The 23,064-nt window shown below is 32.8% G+C and overlaps 1 protein-coding gene across 1 annotated transcript in view; it reads left to right on the top strand.

The window, feature by feature from the left end:
- The window catches only part of EFNB2 (ephrin B2), a 51,140-nt gene that overhangs the window by 12,103 nt on the left and 15,973 nt on the right, over positions 1 to 23,064 (top strand). The window contains exon 2 of the mRNA XM_003765745.4: positions 14,719 to 15,002. Within this exon, the coding sequence (XP_003765793.1) occupies positions 14,719 to 15,002 (284 nt within the window). The remainder of the gene's footprint in view (positions 1 to 14,718; positions 15,003 to 23,064) is intronic.

Here is a 23,064-nt window from a genome sequence, read left to right as displayed (position 1 = left end):
TCTAGACTGTGACCCTCAGGAAACTTAATAGTAGAAATTCAATTCAATAAACATTAAGCAAGGCATCAGAAATACCCAGACAAAACCAGTGCATGACTTCAAGGAATTTACACTCTTCTGTGTAATTAGACAGGTATTTGTATGTGAGGGAGAATGACTAGAGGAGAAAGGACTTTTGTAGGTGAAGGATTTGTGTAGTGACTTCTTAGTGTCAGATTCTATGCTAAACAAGGTAGGTACTGTTATTCTCCTCAAACAGGTTAAGTGATTTGCCCAAGATCATACAGCTGTCTGAAGCAAGAGGAAGAGCTGAGTTCAAATTCAGCCTCAGAAACTAGCTGTGTGAACCTGCACAAGTCACTAATCTTATTTGCCTCAGTTTCCTCATTTGTAAAATGAGATGGAGAAGAAAATGGCAAACCATTCCAGTATCTTTTCCAAGAAAACCCTAAATGGAATCAACTGAAAGTCATACACAACTGAACATTTAACATTAAATGATGTGACCCACAGGTCTAATGCCACTGAATATTGTTAATTAATTGGGTCTGTGAAAATGTTATATGCAAAATAAAATTTGCAGCTAGGGAGCAAGTAGTTTCATGCAAATAGTGTTTCAAATTATTGAGAACGTTGTTGCTTAGGAATTTAACAGTGGGATTTGCTTTTAATGAATTAAAAACATTCCAAAATAATGCTGGTCAGGGTAAATTTGTCTCTGTATATGTGAAGAAAATAAAACCTGACACAATTGTTTACATAACTTTTAGAGCCAGAAGGGACATTAGAGATGTAGTCAAATCCTTTCATTTGAACTATGAAAAAACTGAGGCTCCTCAAGATCACCCAAGAAGTAAGTGGCAAGGTTAGAATTTGAATCAAGTTCTGACTCCAAATCCACTATTTCTTCTACCCCACTACAGATAATTACAAGATTAAAATCCTAGTGTATCTAAAATGAATGACCTAGATGTGTCATGTTCCGATTCATCTTCACATAAGGACAAATACTAATTGATTACCCCACTCTTTGTCATTGAAAAATTAACTAATCAGTTAAAGGGAAATTAGTCTTTGAGATGGAAAATGTAGTTAATTTCTACTGCATTCGTCCTCTGGTTTAGAAAACATATTCAACCAATATCCATTGAGACTTAGATATGTGGGTATATTCATTGAAACCCAGCAAATTTAAACTTCATGTGGTTAAAACACTGATCAAAACAAGAGTTGAAAGGTAGATAGAATTTCTTCGTTAATTGTTCTTTATATATGTTATTTTAGTCATAGAGTTTTTAAAATAATAATGTAAAACTTTCTGAATGATTTTTTTCTAATTATTAATATAGCAAGTTTATGCCTAATGAAACCAGAAACAATTTTACTCCCTTAAAGGGTAACTATCCATTTATTGCAATGTCATAATAATACCTTTATTATACATTTCTCTTTTATCTATTAAAATCATCTGTTTTATGAATTGATCAGTTCTGAGGAAAGAAAAGAGATCAGATGAATAATGAGTTGGGTTGGTTGGAGGCTGGCTAAGGAGATAGTATGACATCTTTTTTAAAAATCTAGTCACAATTAAATGCCATTTTATTTTGGATTTTGGGATCTTTGCCAGCTTCCAGCTTGTCAGAGCTGAGAAGACTCAAATCAAGTCCAGGCCTATTTCTACAGCAAACTGGAATCCTGGCTTCTTGCCTATAGATTGATTCAGTGTACCCCATCTGGCTTTTGATGTTTTGCAAGTTTGAAGCAGTTTGTTTAAGGAAGCTATGCAGTGAATCCTGGTGAACCTATCTGTCTTCATATATCGCTGTTGTTTGGAGTCTAGAATGGTACATTTTTAAAAAATTTGCATTTTCACTGGTACATACCATCTGTTTACCTATTGACTGAGCAGTAGAGGGTCTCTATCCTTAATTGGATAAAAAGTACAGATTTGGAGTCAGAAACATTTTGACTCTTTTTGGGACCTTGAAATTGAACTGCATTCAATGTCTGCACTTCACTGGCTTTCTTCATGTCCAATTAACTTCAGTTTAGTTCAATAACAGCCTGTTTTAATCACTCCACATCATTTAACATATATATATATATATATATATATATATATTTTTTTTTTTTTTTTTGGTCAAGGTAATTGTAGACTACTCAGGGTGGTTGAGTGAGAGAAAAACTATGTTGGCCACAGAATTGCTTTGTAGCACATATCATATTTTTCAAGAGCGTATATTTAGTAAGAAATATGTATTTAACCATGAATTGATTATCCAAAGTAAGATCATGGATTTGGGGCCTGGAACGGTGCTAGAGGGAAAATGGGCCAAGCATTTTTTTTTAAGTGTCCATTATTGTGCCAAGCACTAAATTAAGAATTTCAAAGATATTATCTCATTTGATCCTAGACAGTATCTGGTCCAGCCCTACCCCATTTGAAAATGAGGAAACAGAGAGTTAAATGAATTGTCCCAGGGGACATAAGTCAAAGAGGGGAGATAGGAACCTAAGGCTGGTGGCTAGGATTCTCTCCATTGTTCCATGACCTCTTTTTTTTTGGAGGGGGGGTGGTGGTTAACATATTATCTTGAAATCTGTGTGTGTGTGTGTGTGTGTGTGTGTGTGTGTACACACACACACACACACACATATATTCCCCCCACCCCCCACCCCCCTTAGCTTCCTGCTTTCTGGGAGTAAATAGTGAATTGTTTTCAACCTTTAGAGGGATAACTTCCATGAATTTACTACAAAGGAAAGAATGTCTTCCTTGTCGTGCTTGAGTATAAAGCAGCAATGCCATTGACCTAAGCTGGGGGAGAGCCCAGAGAGAGAGGCAAGAAGCAATGAAGATGCCTGACCTGAAATTCTCTGGTTACATAGCAGCCACTTATCTGATTATGAAGGACTGCTAATACCTTCCTCCATACAGCACCTTTATTGTGCTAGTTTTAACGTGTCCCTGGAAAATTGTTGCCAGGGTTATTATACCAGCTCACAAGGAGACGATATTCAGAGTAGAATCTAAGATGATCCCTTGCATTCAGTCTTCTGAACTGGGCTCACAGGGAACTCTATCTTACTATATACTTAAAAAAAAAAAAAAGAAATCTAAGTGGTATGAATGTTTCCTTTTGTATAACTTAAGAGCTTCAAAATGGGAAAAGATATTTCATTGTGAGTGGAGAGGACAGTGGTGATGTGAAAATATACACATTCTATGATCATCCAATTCTAGGATGTAATATAATTATCACTATATATATATATATATATATATATATATATGCATATACCATTTATTTTTTCAAATAAATAATACAACCTTATCTCTAATTGGATTATTTAAGAACTCTTTTATCTCTGTAGTTTCCTTAAACTAGATGGAAATAGTATTTAAGTTTTATATATCCATAGATATGTAAATATAAGAAATAGCCACTGGTGTCTAGTGTTTCACTTATAAATAACAACAGTCCCCACCCTCTTTTATAGACTTCTTGCTTAGGAGCATTACTTAAAACAAGACTGTACAGGTGAGAATAAATTACAATTGGGAAGGAGAAGAATCTAAATTCTTTTTGTCTGTGGGTTATGAAATATTTGTTTCAGTAATGGAGGCAGTAGAGCCAACATAAGTACATTATATGGTATGAATGAAATCATCCTTTGCTTTCCTCCATTCCCTCATCTCCATCTTCTGTAAAGCAATGATCCCCCAATTTTTCAATTATTATTTGGGGATATTTCAGAAACTTTAATTTTTTTTCTTAAGGGGGATGGGACTACAGAATCACCTAGATGAATGCCTCAGTTTTCACTTTGAAAGGAGTAAACAGGCTAGATTTTTTGTTTTGGTCTGTTTTACTTTTTTTTTAGCTCATGTCGGCTGGTCTGTGTTAACCTGTAAAGAGAAAACATCTCATGGATTTTTGTACATTACACATATGGGTTTAGTTTGTGTGCTTTATTTTCAGGCGATTAACACACTGTAGTTCTGTATCTTTTAAAGCAAGAGAGATTTTTTTTTTTTCTTCCTCTGCTTGCAGTATATGTGACCACCCTCCTTGTGGAACAAGTTTTTATTACAATGTAATCAAGACACATATAAAGAAAAACTTAATAAATAATTTGATTTTTTTTTTCTGGAAGGCCGAAAAGCTATTTTAATCTTCTTAGGAACATTTTAAAAATAATACTTTAATTTAGCATCAGGTTTTTTAAACATTGTGTGATAAATAAGAAAAAAACAACCAACATTAATATCAAAGGGAGTCAGTTTTCATTACAGTAAAGGTTCGATTGTGCAGTGCTGTAGGCAGTGAAATTTAATATTATTGTGACTTGTACAGTAATTGTAGAATGACAGAGGGAAATGGATTAAGTTTAAATGTAAGTGTACATAATAGCACATGGACTCTGTCAAATGGAAGTTTAGGTTATTGGAGCAAGGAGAGCCCTCTGGCTCTGTCATTATGAATTAGTATTTTGTAAATAACTAGCCTCTGGATTGTAGATTTATTACTTTCTCAAATGTATACATATGACATATATACAGATGCATCCATGCCATTTGTAACTGCATTGGAGAGTTGCTGAACTGGTTTTTGGCCCATATGCTTAGAATGCATTTGATTCTCTGAGGTTCTCACCTTTCTTTGGGGGGGAAAAAGATTGTGCTTGCTGTTAGTGTGAAGCTTGAAATGCACACTCCCCACTTTGAGCTCTGAGATTCATAACACTTTAATGGTCCCAAACCAAATAAAACCCCCAATTTGCTCCCTTTCTTTTCCTTGAATAAACTAGGTTCGAGTTGCAGATGATCTTTGTTTTATAAAAGTGTGAAAGAAGGGGCACCTGTGAAAACAGGCAATTGTCCCAACCCATATGCACATTTATAGAAAATGTCAGTTAAAGCTTCGAATTTCTGCCTTTCTTCTTGGCAGTTTAAAGCCAAGGAGAAGATCTAGAATTGCTGATTGCTTGAAGCTTTATGGTAATTACTTGATGCTCCAAGATCTGGTAACTTAATTCAGTATAAACCCATATACCCCATAGCTACACTATAACTTTCACTGTAAGTTATCTGCAGAAACCTGTTCTAATGTTAGAGTGCAAAAGGGGGCAGTAAAGGGCTGTCCACAAAAATAGACATATTTTTTCAAGGTTTCTTTTTATAGCCAATACTGCTGTAGTAATGCTTGGACCTCTGATCTTATTTATTCTTTTTCAAATAAGATTTTTTTTTTCTCTTTTTTGGCATTTAGAGAATGCATCACTCAGCAATCTAGCATTTAAATCAATGCAAAACATAATATCTTACCTATATAGGAAATGGGCCATCACATTGGAAGTATGGATCCAAATCCTTTTCAAGAATATTTATACAAGAGTATTAATATGTTCCCTAAAGTAATCTGTAGTCACAATGAACATAGCGCTCCTTTTGCTTCTGTATGAATGTAATTGTATCTCTGCAGAAAAACCAGAACAAAACAAAACTTTTAAGTTTGAGGTTTCTAGTTGAAGTACCAAAGTGTGTGGTAATGTCATAGGTCAAGAGTTGGGCTTTGATTCAGAGCAGCATGCATCATTTATCAAGAGTTAACTAGGGGAAAAAAATAGCCAGTTGCAATGAACTTCCAGAATGTTTTTTTTTTTTCCCATTCAAAAATTTGGGAATAATTTATAAAGATTGGGTTCTTCCCAATGGCCCATGACATTGGCAATTAATAATTAAAAGAAAGGAAAAAAGGAAAATATTTTAGGAAATAAATGCATTTCTCCTGTGTTTCAGGAACACAGGGACATATTCAGGTATATATATATATATATATATGTCCATGATGGGATTTTTTTTGTTTGTTTGTTTGCTAGTTTCTAGGGTTGTAAAGTGTGTGAGTGAGGATTTAGATTTCTTAAAAACATTACCCAACTCCTTATCTTCAGAGAGTATAAAGATCAAATACAATAAATAGAATAAGAACAACCAGTCCTGCACATTATCATGTATTTTGAAGTTCCAGGAATTTGTGGACTAATCTTACTAAGGATGTATTTTGTGGCATTAAATTGCAACCCAAATAATACTTAAAATCAATACTAATAAAATATAATTTGTACCTTTTATTTTGAAATTTAATTGCAAAAGAGTTTTTGATAATATATTTAAATATTTTATTGACTTCAGGAGATCAGATTTGAGATCAGAATTAGTTTTTATTGTGTGATGTTATTACAGAAGTCTGCCAAATTTTTTTATTGATTTTGAACCAAGTTCTGCAAAATAAAATAGAAGTGGATATTGTTGATTAAGTTCAATGCCATATTTAATTGATTTTTACATTTTTTCCTTGCAAAAATAATGTATGATTCTCTTTTCTTTCATTCTATTGTGTAATTAGCAGACCTCTTTTTCATAGGTGAATGCTCCATGCTATGTAAATATGAACAATTTTTAAAATATATTTTTTTATGGGAATACTATTAAACAGAGTTGAAGAGCTGAGAAACTGGCATTTTTCCATTAAGATATTCTTATAATTTGTTTCCTAGAAACACCATTACCTTTTCCTTTCCAGTTTTAAGAATGTATTTTCCCCAGTAGTTAAGCTTGAAAGGCCAAGCAAAGAATAATAGTTACTCTATTATTCATTATTACTTTTACCTTGTGTTACTTCAGTATTTATGTACACAATTTACACTACATTAATTTGATTTTCTCTGTATCTTGCTTTTTAAAAGTGTTTTAAAAATGGCTTCCTTTTGTGTTTGAGTTGTCTCTCTTACTAGACTCAAATACAGTAACCATGTGAAAGAAGTGATGAACTTGTAGTCACAGCTTGAGTTCAAATCCTGACTCTCCTACTTAACAACCTATATGATTTGATCTTGTTTTTAACTTCCCCAGGCCTTTGTTTCTTAATTTGTAAAGTGGGGAGAGGTAGTGTTAGATGAAATTACCTCGAATAGAGGATCTCTTTCTGTCAACCTATCTATATTCCACTGTGCTTATTATTACATACAAGTGATCATTAGATAAATGCTTTCATCTTGACTGGCTCAATCTGAACAAGAGTTTAAGGATTTAATTGGTCATGCATGTTAGATGGGAGGCTGGACAAATGGTCCCTCCCTATCCAAGGAATGATTTTTTATACATTCTTTTAGAGATGGCACCTGAGCTGAAACATGAGTCCCCATTCAAAGGTATGGTTTCAATTATACAGCCCAGCTCATCTCTGATAAGAACAATGGTGGGAAGAAAAAGATGGGAACTCTGTTATAGAGATACCCTAATATAATGAATACAGAACTGGACTAGCATGCAGAAGGGCTTGGAGTTTAGATTTCCCCATAAAGTCTTGCTAGCTGTATGACTGATCAAATGGTTGCTGTAGACAATATCCCTTCTCTGTAAAATGGCAAGAATAATAGCACCTACCTCACCAGGTTGTTGAGGGGTGGTATGTGTGTGAAAATGAGGTCATGTATATAAGGCTTTGTAAATCTTGAAGCACTATATAAATTTCAATTACTCAACAAACTTTGTTTAATGCTTACTGTATACCAGAGATCAGAGATTATGCTTTTAAGCACAATGCCTTACAAAGTAAAGCAAAAAAAAAAAAAAAAAAAAAATCTGTCTTCAAGGATCCCAGTCTATCTAACAACAAGGGATTTTACATGTAAATTACTAGAGATAGATGGATGATGGATGGATGGTTGTCTCTATAAAGGCATATCTATTGCATGTATGTATATATACATACCTAAAATGTATACACATATTAGGTATTGGAGAAGGATAACCTCAAGGGAAGGCACTAGTAGCTGGAAAAGACCTCTTGCAAAAAGTAGGATTTGAGCAGTCTTGAAGGAAGCCCAGGAAATCATAAGGTAGAGATTAGAGGGCAGGGCAGGCATAATGGAGAACAGACAGTGCAAAGGGCAGAGATTCTTTGTTATTTTTCCTGTTTCATTAACTGGTAGGTTTTTATTTTTTGATAAATTATTTAATCTTACTTATCATGAAGTACAATAAAAAATTTGTCATTTTCAGTTTTTCCAATTACAAGGTTTTAGAAATATAATAGTATTTGTTTATGACATGGCTGTTATTACACAGTTTGCCATGAGGGCAGATCGAATCATGTCCCCTCAAATATAACAACTGCAGATATACAATAAACGTATTGTAGTCTATAAGAAAAGTGTTAGTCATATCCACAAGTACAGAATTAAAAAGCAATATTATAAAGGAGTTCTACCTTGTTATTTTGAAAATAAGATCAACAGGGTCTCTCAGTTGATATTCACATTTAGACTGGAGAATGCAGATACATTATATTAATTTAGTACAATGCATTGTCATTAGTTTTATAATACTTCCTTTATTTTTTTCCAAAGAGACCAGCGAAGTACTTTACACTATAAAATCTAAGCCTCAAAAAATTAATATGACATAGATATGAGTGTATCTGTAGACTCACTCATATATAATTCCTCAGTAGCAAAACATATACACGTAATTAATGCTCCCATGTCTAATGTACTTTAAATTTTACAAATTTTCTTTATGACCAATCTGGGAGGGAGGTAGTACAAATATTATTATCTTTATTGTAAAGGTAAGAAAGCAATAAGTAACTTGCTCACAATCACATAAATGTAGTAGAAAGAGCAACAAATTTGGAGCCAAGTTATGGGTTTGAATTCTAAGTCTAAGACCTGTGTGACTGGGCAGCAAATTTATCATCTGGAAAACAAAATGGTCAAACTAGGTGAATTCTTGAGGTCCATTTCAGCTTGTAATCTTATTACCTTATAAGCACTGAATTTTAAGATTTGAACATAGGTCAGTGATTTGCCTTCTATTACACCAGGTTTTACTCTGAATCTCTAGCTCTAGGACAAATTTACAGTTACACCAAGGACCCAGGATACAAGGGTCTCTAAGAATACAAGGACTATACCTTACATCTTTTATGTTCTAAAATAGTTTAGTTATTGAGAAAAGTATACCACCATTATTTGCCTATGTAGTCAACTTCCCTCAGTGGTAAACAGAGAATGTTTGCTTTTGGATATCAATTATAATTTTGTATTAAAAAAAAAAGGAAACTGTACAATTAGTGTGTTTTATTCATGCTTTGGGGTTATAGGCCCCTGTGGGGCAAGGTATACATACTAGGTGGCAATGTTTTATGATCCTACAGTCTCAGATATCTATATTAAAGAAGCCTCAGGACTTTAGATATAGCTAAATGTGCTTTAGGCTTGAAGCTTTACACCCCATGGCTCTAAAAGGGACACTTGTAAGTCAAGTATATTCTAGTATATTTCCTTTCTTCTGACTTCATTTTATAGCTTTAAAAGCACATTATATATATATATATATATATATATATATATATATATATATATATAAATTTTTTTAAGACACAGCAACTTAGAGAGGACAGTTCCTGGGCTGAACTTAACTCATCACATTTGTCATTAAATTTGTATTTTTCTTTATTATGTGCCATAAACAGGTGAAGAAGATTATATTCTTTAAACTCCATCTTAGGAGAATGTGTGGACAAGTATGATCCTTTCTCTTTACTATCTCCTAAATCTTGCTGGATGGAGCACTAGTTGGGATATTTCAGTCGAACTTGTGTGCCCTAGAAAGCCTTCCCTTTCCAATTCTGTCATTTGTAATTTTGTCATCCTTCAGGTGCAGCCCAAATTTCACCTTGGTCTTTGGCTTTCCTTGATAATTACTGTCCTAAAAAGATCGTTCTTCCTCATTCCTACAACAGTTACCACCAGCATCACCACTGGACACTTTTTACTGTACTTTCTGATGTCTAGCATTTCTGGGTCTAGCATTTCTGGGTGTCTTAACTCCTAGATAGAAGAGAGCCAAGAGAAAGTGAAAGTGGGGAAAAGCCTTGACCTAAGAATTAGGAAGCCTGGACTTTAGTGTAACTATATTTCCTTGGGCAGATGAGTGGAAGATCATCTTCAGTGTTTCTCTCACAATATTTATGCATTTATTTTATTCTCTCTCTGTCTCTCTGTGTCTTTTTTGTCTGTCTGTCTGTCTTTCTCTCTCTCTCTCTCTCTCTCTCTCTCTCTCTCTCTCTCTCTTTCTCTCTCTCTCACACACACACACACACACACACACAATAGTGAATTTCCTTGCTCTCATTTTTGCACAAGTGTCTAGAACTATGCTTTACTCTTAGTAGGTACTCAATAAAAGTTAATTGAATAGTAATCATTTAATATTTGTTGCTATTGTTGATAATTATTTTGGGGATTTTGTCTTAATTCCTGTTCTTTTGCTGTACTTTCTTCAACTTGCTTGTTTCTACTAGATGGGACTTGACTATGTCTGGGTTTATAGATTCATCTAGAAAAGAGAACTGTATTCATTGTATAGCCAATGTTTAATTCAGAAATTTTTTTCATGGAGAATAAAGTGAATTTTGGAAGAGGAATCAGGATGTCTGTTTTAGTCTTATAATAAGCAGAAACTGTCTTTCTATTGAGAAATCACTTGTTTTTCAGTGAATGAGAATTCCCATTTGAGAGCTTGATCTACAAGAAAACTTCCTAATCATTAGAACTATTCAAAAAAAAAAAAAAAGTGAGTTGTTCATACCTGACTTCCCAAATCTTTGTTCTTATACTAGTTGGATCAGATGACGTCTCAAGTCCTTCATACTCTTGAGACTGTGTTTTTCTGTGATATAATAAGCAAATAGGTCAGTTTTCTTATGAAAATTTGTGATTGCTTAGATTTTTTTTTAATACCTTATAATATCTTTGGACTAAACAATAAGATATTGGATCTTATCTTATTGGTAAATAATAGACAAATTACTTAATTTTTTACTGAATTGTTTTATTACTACTTTAGACCAATACATTAAATGTTGCTCATTTTCTCCAACAATATTAAAGGAAGTGAGTAATGACACATATTTTCAGTTTTGATGCTAACACTGGGTAATTGATATATTAAAACATTAATTTTTATTTCATGCCTTTTAAAATGTAAATTGATGCTGTCTTTATTAATTCTCATAATTACCATTAGTATTACTTTTAAAAAAAGATTACAAGATACAAGTACTTTTTTTTCACATGTTGGGTCTTATATAAAAATAGATAAATTGAAGTGCTCTTAACCCTATGTGAACTTATTCTTTAAACTAATGCTCAATAAACATTAGATGATTAATTTAATCAAGTTTAGGTTTACCTTTGTTGAATGAATTAGAAAATTGAGGCAGCTATTTAGATTATATTTCCCCTTCCCCCACATTGCTTTCTCCCAAATATCTAAGTAATTGAGATCATTACAGAGAAGTGATCGATTTAAGATTCAGAATAGTATACATTTGTGTGTATGTGTGTGTATTTTGAGGGAATTTATTTTTCTTGACGAATATTTGTTTTGGCAATTTATTTTTCTCTTTTTCTGGTGAGGTGTAGAGTGAGTAAGGGAAAAAATTGGTTTCTGTTCATTTAAAAAAAGTGGCAGAGTATTACACATGTGAAATGTTGCATGTATTTTCAGATGAGGTCACTGTATTATTTGTTTTACTTAACTGTTTTGCTTATTTACAAAAGACCTCTCAAGAATTGGTAGTAATCTGTAAATGTTGTTAATGTAAAAACAATAAATACATATCAATAAAACTTTAAAAAGAAAAAAAAAGTGATCAAAGTTTAAAAGCAATTTTAAAACCCCCTTAAATTGCTTTAGTTGTTCATTTTGCTTTTTTTTCTTCTTTTTAGCATAAACATAATAAATTTAAAAAGAAAAAAGACAAACTATGCTTTATTAAGTATATAATGCAGAAACTCCAAGTAACTATGGGTCTACATAAGCTGAAAGAGGAAATCTCCACCTCTTTACTTATTCAGGAAAATTCTCTTAAAGAAATAGGCAGTTTCAGGACCTTCTTGAATGGAGGGAGAAAAAAAGAGATTGTGGCAAGTATCATTTAGAAATGGAGTGTGGTCTAGGAAAAGATCATAGACTTCATGTATCATAGACCCCCTTTTCAGTCTTCTTGAAGCCTGTGAACCTCTTCACAGAAAAGCATACAAAAGCTTAATGTGTGTGGCTCTAGTGATTGAAAGGAAAGATCAGTTTAGGAGATTTTAAAAAATCTTTTTTTTCTAATTTTGCTAATGTAAAGTGAAAGAAAGCTTAGTGGCATTTTCCATGCTTCCTGCTTCTTGAGAAGTTGGTGATGGGGAAACAGAAAACAAAAGAATGGGTGTATACAAAAGAGAATAGTTTTATGATCTTTTGCTTAGTTTGAGTTTGCAATAAGGTTATCACACTGAGGACAAAGTGGTGCAATGGAAAGATTGCTGAGCCTGGGAATATATTAGGTCATATGAGCCTTGGACACTTACTAGTTGTGTGACCCTGGGCAAGTCACCTAACCCCCGTTTGCCTCAATTATCTCATCTGTAAAATGGGAATAACACACACACACACACACACACACACACACACACACACACCCCTTCCCTTAGAGTTGTGAGGCTCAAGTGAGATAATTTTGAAATTCTTAACACAATCCTAGCACATGAAAGTGCTCTATGATGATATTATTATTATTATATGGGCTATAAAGAGCTGGATTTTAGAGGGAAAGTTTAGTGTTAGACAGATAAACTTCTGTTTCCTTTATGGAAAAAAGTGAAATTACCTGGATTCCTCATATATAGACTGAACAGCAGACATCAAAGCTATGGAGCAGTGTGGTGTGGAAGAGGGTGCTGGATTTCGAGTAAAAGAATTGGAGGTTCAAATCCCAAGTTTTGCTATGTTCAAGATCCTTATTTCTCTAGAATTCAGGTTCCTCATTTGTAAAATAAGGAGGCATAAACTAAATGATCTTTTAGATCCCTCCTGAGAAAATGTATTTTGGGACACCATCACAAGTAGCTAACCAATGGAGACTAAGTTTATTGATTTCTCCAAAGAAAATGCTATGTATACAGCAAAAAATAATTTAGAGAATACATTGTGATGAGCTATATCAACAACATTTCTGGGAAAACCATGGGTTAATTTTGTTACAACTAAAAAGTTGTCTCTGATTTCCTGTTCATGTAAAACAATGGCATTATATCCAAATGGACATTTTGATTTTTGCATTAGGGAGAGCTTTTTATATTAGATTCTCCTCTGATTTACTTCTGAGCAGTATGAATATAATGGTCATGCTCAGGCTACAAAAGAGGCCATTAAAGGAAAATTTGAGTTGTTGGGTTTTGTTTTTGTTTTTGTTTTTTTTTAGCTCTAAAATGAAAAAAGCCTAAGGGAGAATGGCATACTGTAGTTATACAACATACATTTTTCCTGCCATAAAATGGCATTTAAAAAAAATAAACCTGTAATTAAATTTCTCTTTGTCATGTTACACGCTGCTTCGCAACTAACATAATGCACTTAGAGAGAAAATTAATGCCATTCATTAGTATAAATCATAAGCTTATGGGACCAAGCAAGTCCCCATATGGACTTAAAATTGGGGGTCTTAAACCATTTTTTATCATATTCACCAGTGAATGATGACCCAATAATAATCATGGCTGGTGGGCTTCTTCAGTTAAATAAAGGATTGTATTGGAAGGATTCAAAACCTAGGGCTTTGTTCTCAGGCTTTAATATTTTAATGAGCTTGCAGGCTTGGCTGCCTACGAATGAGCTGGGATTTCTAAGTGTGTTGTTTAATGTTAGCAGTTGTAGAAGGATGTTCATTAGGAAGCTCTTGTTTCAGCTTCTCAAAGAAACTCTCCATTAAGAAAGATCTTTCAGCAGCATGGAGGACCTGAAAGAGAAAGAGGGGCGGGAAGCTTTTAGCTTCAGGCATTAGGGGATATTGTATCAGTAGCCTTCATTCCAAAGCGTTGCTTCTAAGCAGTAATTGGAGCAAATACATCTCAGAAAAAAAAAAAAAAAAAAAAAAAAAAAAAAGATTAGTACAGAAGGACAGTAGCTGTTGTCCCTCCAAGAGGAGGGCCCATCTTGCAGCTGAATCAATATTACAACTAATTATTTCTAGTTATCTTTTATGGGTTTGTAAGACATTTCTTTTGTTCAGTATATAAAAAACCTATTGTTTGATCAGTGACTGACTAATTATGATAAGTAATTTGAAACATTCTTGATGAAACTTGTCTGTTAATTAACATCAACAGCAAATGGAAAATAACAGGACAACAAAGTGTTAGTACATCCACTGTTCTCTGAGATTGATGAGATCTTTGTATGGAATTCCCAATACACGAAAGCTGCCAATTCGTTTAAACACACATACACACATACAAAACAAACAGGTGGGAAGGTCTGACTCACCACCAAGGAAAATTTCTTGCAGAGTGAAACAAAGAACTACTGAAACATTATGACTGAGGGGGTGGTTAAATAATTAGAGCAGGGTAGAACACACTGCTTCACTTAAAGGGTGTATTTACTCCTCTCTCCCCTCCACCCCTTTAAATCTTAAATTCCAAGACCTTAGTGGTAGACCATCCCATGTTAGGGTAACGTGCTATAGGTCAAATTTGGTAATAGAGAGCATAGGGCTGTCAAGTGGGAAATTTTAGAAATATTGCATTCTGCAGCATTGCCTATTTGGTTCAACTCATGTGTCATTTTTTTTTTTTTTCTGTTTTTGGTTCTTTTAGATTTCTACCTGGACAAGGACTGGTACTATATCCACAGATAGGAGACAAACTGGATATAATCTGCCCAAAGGTGGACTCTAAAACTGTTGGCCAGTATGAATATTATAAAGTCTATATGGTTGATAAAGACCAAGCAGATAAATGCACTATTAAAAAGGAAAACACACCTCTGCTCAACTGTGCCAAGCCAGACCAAGACGTTAAATTTACCATCAAGTTTCAAGAATTCAGCCCTAACCTCTGGGGTTTAGAATTTCAAAAAAACAAAGATTATTACATTATCTGTAAGTACAAAATGCAAATATTCTTACTGATTAATAATATGAAAGATAAGCTGAATGGGTTTGTATGCTTTTAACATTTTTTTATAAAAACAGAGAAATCTGTTTCATTGAGGATATCTGCGTTCAAATGCTTACTTTTGAAACTCAATTCAGTTTATTGCAATATGATAATAATATTGGCTAAATGCACATATGTATATTTCTAGTTAAAGATTGTGTGTATCATGCATAAAATAAGAAAAGGGTTTGTCTAATAATTTAGTAGCTACTTGAAACATTTGTATATTTTTGCTTTCTTACCAAAAATATTTTAATGATTGCCTTTGATAGTTATTTTTCACACAAATATATCTTGCCTTTGAAAAAAATAAGGGGGGCTTTGTCTTCGACCTGGTGGTATAAATCATGATTATCTTTTAGTTAAAATTGGCTTAAGATGTTTGATATAGAGAGCTATAGTTAAGGCATTAAGATATTTCATTTTATTTTTTTATGGACACACTTGGGGCCTTAATCCAAGTAGTTTACAACTATAGGAAAATTTTACACTGTGTGCTAATCATAAGAACCCAGAAATGTTAGCTATATTGTTTATGAGACAGTCTTTAAGAGATTACACATAGTATGAATGCTTGAATCTTTGGGTCAGGTCAAATACTGCTTTTATTAATAAGTTTTAATTAATAAAATCAATAGCTCTGCAGATATTTAATAAAGTCAAAATGTATTAAATGGATGCCTCAAGTAAGGCACTCTGCTATGTAAGAAGATGTTAGAAGGTCAAAATTTGAGTTCTGTCTGTGGAGTTTTAACAAAATGAAATTGCTACAATTATCCAGATACTTTTTATGTGTGTGTGGTGGGAGAATTCTTACCATATTGAAAATATTTTTATTCAACTATTTAAACTTTAAATTTACATAGGTCTTTATTCTCAATTCCTAGTAAATCTTTTGATAGAGCTAAGAAATATTGAGAACTTATTGCGTACAAGGTTCTATGTGTATTAAATGGGTAAGGACCACGTGTGTGATTTCATTGAAATAAGGAACAGCTGACTAAGGAAACTCTCTTTACCAATGATTTTCGTAGGATCACATAGGATGTTTTATTCCAGGCAGGAGTTGAACTTAAGTTTTTTCTGCTTTGAGGATGACTCTTTATCTGTACTACATAATGCCTTTCCTTTTTTGTATTGTAATCCCTCTACTCTAGAGTATATGGATATTGAATCATTCTCCCAGAACTTAAACTACTTTTTGCAATCAATTTGGAAACTATTGTGCCTCTCTTATTCTACCAGGCTACCACATTTTACTACACTAAGTTAAAACTTTACTGAATGTTATTCTCATTTCTACTGGGACAAGCTTGGCAAATAATAGATATTTCCTAATGTATTTCATTGTAATCAAAGCAAAAGCATCAAAACATTCTACAGCCAAAATGAAAAACAGTACTAAAATTGCCTTCAAATTGTTTTATGGCTTTTGTCTCTTGGTCTCTTCTGTGAACCTGGAATGTTAGAGATACTACAAATCAGCTTTTAAACCAAGATAATTCACATTGATATATTCAGAACAAACCACACAACATAAAAGCAGGCAAAGTAATACTGTAGGTAAAAGGATAATTGTGACAAAGGAAAATGAGAAATTAAATAATCAGGTAAGGAGGAAATATATAAAAATAACATCATTAAAAAAAAGATATCTATTGCTTAAGTGAAAATGCTAATGCTTCAGAAATGAGATTTTAAAAGATTGGTATTAAGTGGTTCAGATGTACAGTACCATATTTTTTTCTATTCCAAAGGTAGCTGAATTTTAATAAATTCAGATTTTAAAAAACAGACTAGTTACAATAGTAGAAGAAATTACAATTCATCCATTCATCCATCTATTCATAAGACAAACATGTTCCCACTCTGCTATTAAGGTACTATGATATAGGTTCTGGAGAAAATAGGGATAAATGATGAACTTGTGCTCAAGGTTTGCTAGGGGCTTATTATATAGTGAAATGATCCTTATGATTATTTTCATTATTTTTTTTAAACTCATAGAACTGACATATTGTTCTCCACTTGATCTTTGAATTCTATTAAATGAATACAATGGCTATAGCTGATTTTTAAATTGGAATAGATAACTCTTACATTAGCTTTATTATTTAATAAGGAAGATAAAACTCTGAATTACATGGAATGTTAACTATGGAGTTGTAAGATTTAGAGTTAGTAAGGGACCTTAGAGATGATTTAGTCTGATCTCCTTATTTTGTTGATGAAAAAACAGATCCAGAGAGTTCAAGTCACTTATCCAAGATCACATCAATAGAAGTAGCTGAGTTGGGATTTTGTAGTCTTTCAAGTGAATATAATTAATTTGCCCATGTGTCTGGAAGTGTGTTATCGTCTAATTTGTATTAATATGGTGAAAATGAGGTAACACTTAGATCAATGACATTTCAGTTTCTGAATCAATATTTCAGATTGAGCTATTAAGACCATAGGAATTACACATGCATACAACACAGAGACACGCACAGTCACTCAGACACATTTAGATCTTTTATGATTCAGTGGTGGTATTTGAGTGGTTGATTTGTTTAGCAATTCTTAACCTGGGAGAGGGGATCATAGTAACTAGTTTAAAGAATTGAAGGGTTGTTTGTGTGCCATTTAATATATGAATATCAAATACTTTTATTAAGAAGTTAAAGCAGACAAAAAGTGTATTCTCTTAGGGTTTTCCCCCATCTCATTGTTATCCTCATAAGATTGTGAGAGCTATTATTTTACAGAATTGCTAAGTTTTAAAGCAGGGCTCAAAATTTGTTCTGGATCTAGAAGTAGATAGAAAAGGAAGGAAGGACATTAATTTCATAGGAAGCCTCATTAAAAAGTGCTTTCAAATGAACAAGTATAATGCCTTCCTCCAATCCCCTTGCAGATAAACTTGAGGGGAAAAGAGAGATGGAGAAAGGAGGAAGAAAATCTCTAAAAATCTCACTATAAAAAAATCTAAAAATAACCTTAGTAAACATTGAGATTTTGCTCTAAATTAAGATTTGCATCTCCCCCCACTTCCAACGTTTAGTGAGATGGATCGGTGGTGTTTTAATACAAGAGGAGCAAGTTTTGAGCTGACCCCTTTTTTTTTGAGCAAGTGAATTTAGGAATGCAGATGAAGAATAGGGAAGAAGTAGCTCATATCTATTATTGAAAACAGATAACCAAGTTGAAACAGAGAAGGAATGGAAAAGGATGGGTATATATTTAACTTAGTTTCACTTTTGGGGGGAAGGATGGGGGAAATAGACCTGTTTAGTAGAAACTGATGCATAATGTAATATTTTTAAGAATTTAGTTGAATTTGAAGAAATTCAGTGGTTTAAATGCTGCCTTGGGGAAAAAAAATACTACAAAGTAGATCAATCATAATAGTAGGAGACATTAAAGTTCATTCATTTGTCTATTCTACAAACATTTGTATGTGGTTTTGATGGGGAACCTGTATATAAAGAAACTGTAGCAGGGGAATCTATATACAATGAGATATGGTTTGTGACTGGTCTCACTGGAGCCCTGATAGGTAATGTTCAGAAATGTATCTCTCCAGTATGTTCTTGTAATGCTCAGGGTCCCAAGAGGTCCTACTGATGGATGTTGAAAATGTCCATTGCCTGCTATTGATACATCCTTTCTTCTATTTCCAGAAAGAACTGTGTTCATATGTGATACTTAGAATGTCTAAAATTTCAGTATGTTTATGACTGAATTTTTATACTGAAATCTGTACATGTATACATTGTTGAAAGGAGCATATCTCATGATGAGATTTCTAGGTGCCATGAATTTGTTGAATCTTATTTTGATACACTAGAGAAATTTTAGTAGCTAATTCTTCTTCAGCCCTATAGAACCAGTTTTTATGTAAACCAGAAATGGGGGTACAGAATGGAAAACAACTTAAAACTCTAGTCTAAATCTTAACACTAATTCTCTTGCCTATTCATATTCTTCCAAGGTAATGAAAGGAGAATTTAGAGATAAGAAATCATTACTTTATAGGGAAACTAAGGTGATTTAAAGCTTTAAAATTGTTACTTCTGATAAAAGGACACACAAAATTGTACTGTACTAGTATTTTTTTTTATGATGTTTAGCGAGCCAGTACTCTATATTTAGAAATGGGCAGACTGGATCTTTTATTAATTAAGTCATTCAAAGAGTATTTAATATGGTTAGCATTATGAAAAGGGAAGTACTGTGTATACTTTATATCATTCTTGATAGTAACCAGCTTTTAAACATCATAAGAATGAAAATTATTGTTTTCTCTTTACAATGGAAGGAAAATGAATGAGTTTGAGGGAGAATATGATTAGCATGATTTGGGAGTAATCCAAAGTATCAATTGATTTATTAATTAGTATAATAATAACTCCTAAATGAAATACAAATCAAACATGAGATTTTTTTTTAATTCAGTGAAATTATTTTCTGACACATAATAATTAAGACCTTTGATTTAATGTGTTACCAAGTCCACTAAGGTTACCAGTTAGCCATTTTGGAAGGATAAAAGGAAATCATGTTTATTAGTTGAAATTATATTTTTAGACCTATGAGGTATCTATCAAACTACCTTAGGAAAAGCCTTACAGAAACTTTGTGGTGCCTCATTATCACAGCTTACATTAGAAGAACATTTCCTTGACATCCAGAAAAATGAAATATATAGGGTTTAAAATATTATTTAATATCAGTTTTTTTCAAATGACTTGCCTAAATAATTGGCTTTGATCTTAAATTATATATATAAAGTGTTTGAGTTTGAAGAAGTGCTTTATCACTTTGGTTCTCCAAAGAGCCCCTACTTTTAAATAAAATAAGATGTTCATTGGATTTAAAACAACACTAATAAGTTTACATAAGTAGGTAATAGTTTTCCTTTCGGACAATGCAAATTCACGTAAATTGTGAAAAAGGAGTAATTTGTGTGCCATAATAATTTGCTTGTCTTAAAGACAAGCAAATCTTTTTGTGATTTAGTGAGCTCTCAAATTAATGTTGACAAAGTGTCTCTAGGAAAATTTGGTGTTTTCATTTATAATTATGCCATAGATCCTTCTATTTGGACACTTTGCATTCCTTGTTTAAATTTCGTGTATCAAAAGGTAAGCCAGAGATGAATGAATCATCATTTTTGATAATTTGGCAATTCTGGACACCCACCCTTTCAAAGTTTTGTGGATTGGCCATCCAACCTTCTGAAACAGCCAGGCAAGAAAGGAGGCTTTCATTGTATGACCAACATTGCATGAGTCAGAGGTTGCATTAAAAGTAGAAGCCACTTTATTAGTTTTTAAGTTTTTTTTTTTTTTTAAGTCAGTGAATAATAGCTGCGACAAAGCTATTGGGTGGACAAAGAAATCACTATTAAGAGACTAGATGTTGGTTTGGCTTTATATACCTCTATATTTGCTACATTGTCTTGTCAGAAACCACCAAATTCCTGATCCAAAAAAATAGTCTACCGACTAGGCCCCACAGATTATATTTGATTAAGAACTTAAAAAATATATAAAGTATATAGTGAGGTGTGCCAGGTAAATTCATACAAGGGTGTGGTATTTCCCAGAGCCACACTGCAACATTCCATACCCTAGTAAAACATTCTTTAAGAAACACTACTGCCTAAGTGAATAAAACGTTCTGAAAACCTTTATTGGTTCAGTTTTCCAGAATAGGTATTTCACACCAACATATGAGATTGGTAGGATTCAGAGGAAGCTAAGAAATTTATTTTTTTTTCCTGTTCAGAATGGCAAAATGAATGAAAATGATTAAATGGATACCATAGTATATTTTTTAAAGTATTAAGACCAAAGAAGAGTATTTAATATCCCTGTTTCTTTGTTATGTATGAATTTACTTTTCTTTTGTGCTATAATACTCTGTACCATCTGTCCTAAGTAATTTGTCTTTAATAACTTAACCATTCAAATTTCCTTTTTTGTGTGATTTCTAGAGGTATAATCATATATATATATTGTTATATGCTTTGTCAAAACAAAACAAAATCCAAATTCTACAGTGCATATATTTTGTGATCAAATCCTCTTCTATTTCAAATAATCAAATTTAATAATAAACAACTAGATAATAAAATAGTAACAGTTTCAGGTGCAGTTTTATTTTACTTAACCAAAATATACATTTTGTTGTTTTCTGATGGATCATTTTTGGACTGATGATCCTTTTAACAGACACAGCTAGGTAATATAGTGCAAAGAGCATTCCACTAGGAGTCAGGAAGACCTGAGTTCAAATTCTGATTCAGAGACACTAATTTACTATATGATCATTGATAAATCATTTAACTTCTCTTCAGTTAGAAACTTTTCTTTCTTCATCCATAAAATGGGGATAATAATAACCTAACTCAGAGGGTCAGCATCCTCTGAACATGATAATATAGGTAAATTCCTTTACAGACCTTAAAATATTATGTAATGGCCAGATGTTACTATTAACTTTTCTAATTTTATACTTAAAATGTGTTCTTTTTGTAAATACCCCACCACACACACACCACCACCTGTCTACAGAAGTCTGTCATTCCATGGATTTTGTGGCCTAAAAAGTACAATATACTCTGTAGAATCAAAGGCAGGACTATCCTTTTGCAAAAACTAGAGGGCCTATGGAAGGTGGCTTGATAAACCTGTAATTTTTCATTTAAAAACCATCTATAAAATAAAACATAAAGGAGTTTATAAGTTTCAATAACTTATGATCTAATTATAAGGCCTCACTTACTCATTTTCTCTGGTTATTATAAAGTACTTTTCTACTCTGTTTCCTGTTACTAAGAAACACTCGCTTGATTCCTCTGGTACTTGGTATTGCCCAAGCATGTTAGCAGATCCTTCTTAATACCTATAAGAGACAGACAGGGAGGAATCTCCACCAGATATGTGTAATCATTCTTCTCCCCACCTTGTATTTCCAACTGACACTAATGTCAGAAGATTTTGCACATCCCCGTGCACAAAGAAAACTATATTAATAGAAAATTTAGGAGTGGTCAAGTGTGTAATTTCAAATGTCTCCTGTAAATTAAATGTTTAAAAGCTGTCTTGGTACTGTGACTGACCAGGAAGTACATTACTACTCAAATTTCCCCCTCTATCAGTATTTTAGATAAACTATGGCTATCATTTCTTAAAACAAAGTTTTATTTTGAAGGTCACTTTATGATTTGGCTGAAGGCTAACAAAAGGGTGTATACCAGCCAAACTACTTAGTGCTTACTAAGCTGAACATAAATAAAACTCATACAAAGTTATGTTATTAGAGGAGGAAAATCTTGATGCCTATATAATTTCAAGTGGCTAAACAAAGTCTGTGGCCCCAAGGCTTAATGGAATTATGGACCACTGGGATTTTTGTCTATGACCACACAGAACTTGGAAGGGAATATGACTAAAATAAATTGAACGTATTTGTTCACATTAAGTGACATAACCTGTAATAGTTTATCTCCTTTAAAGCCAGACAGAGGTAGTATCTCTTAAAATCTGTAATAAGTACCATTTCTATATTCCCAAGGGTAGCAAATGAAAGAACAAGATCATTTGATTATTAAAAGGATGAAGGGTTGGTGAGCACAGAGAAACTAAAAATATTATATGTAAAATGAATGTGAAAGCAGACAGAAAATAAAGCATGATTATTTAGTAGGAAAAAAATTATTTAGGAATTGCTCAGAATGAAACTACTTTTAATATTTCATAAGATGCAATTTAATATCCAACCTACTATTTATTTATAGCCCTTTTTTAGTTCACTTTGCTTTATAAATGATTTAAAAATATTGGAGAATACAGTACAACCACAAAAAAATGAAACATTCTTAGTCTTTAAACATTCATCATCAAGATCAGAGTTTAAAGCAAAAGAAAATGCTTTAAAAATGAATATCCAACAAAGGTGTAGAAAAACATTATAAATATCTATTACTATGTGGAGACATATTTACATAATTTTAAG

Source organism: Sarcophilus harrisii, chromosome 3, assembly GCF_902635505.1.
Source record: "Sarcophilus harrisii chromosome 3, mSarHar1.11, whole genome shotgun sequence".
Lineage (NCBI taxonomy): Eukaryota > Metazoa > Chordata > Mammalia > Dasyuromorphia > Dasyuridae > Sarcophilus > Sarcophilus harrisii.
The sequence above is the reverse complement of the archived record's forward strand: the minus strand, read 5'-3'. Positions and strand labels throughout refer to the sequence as shown.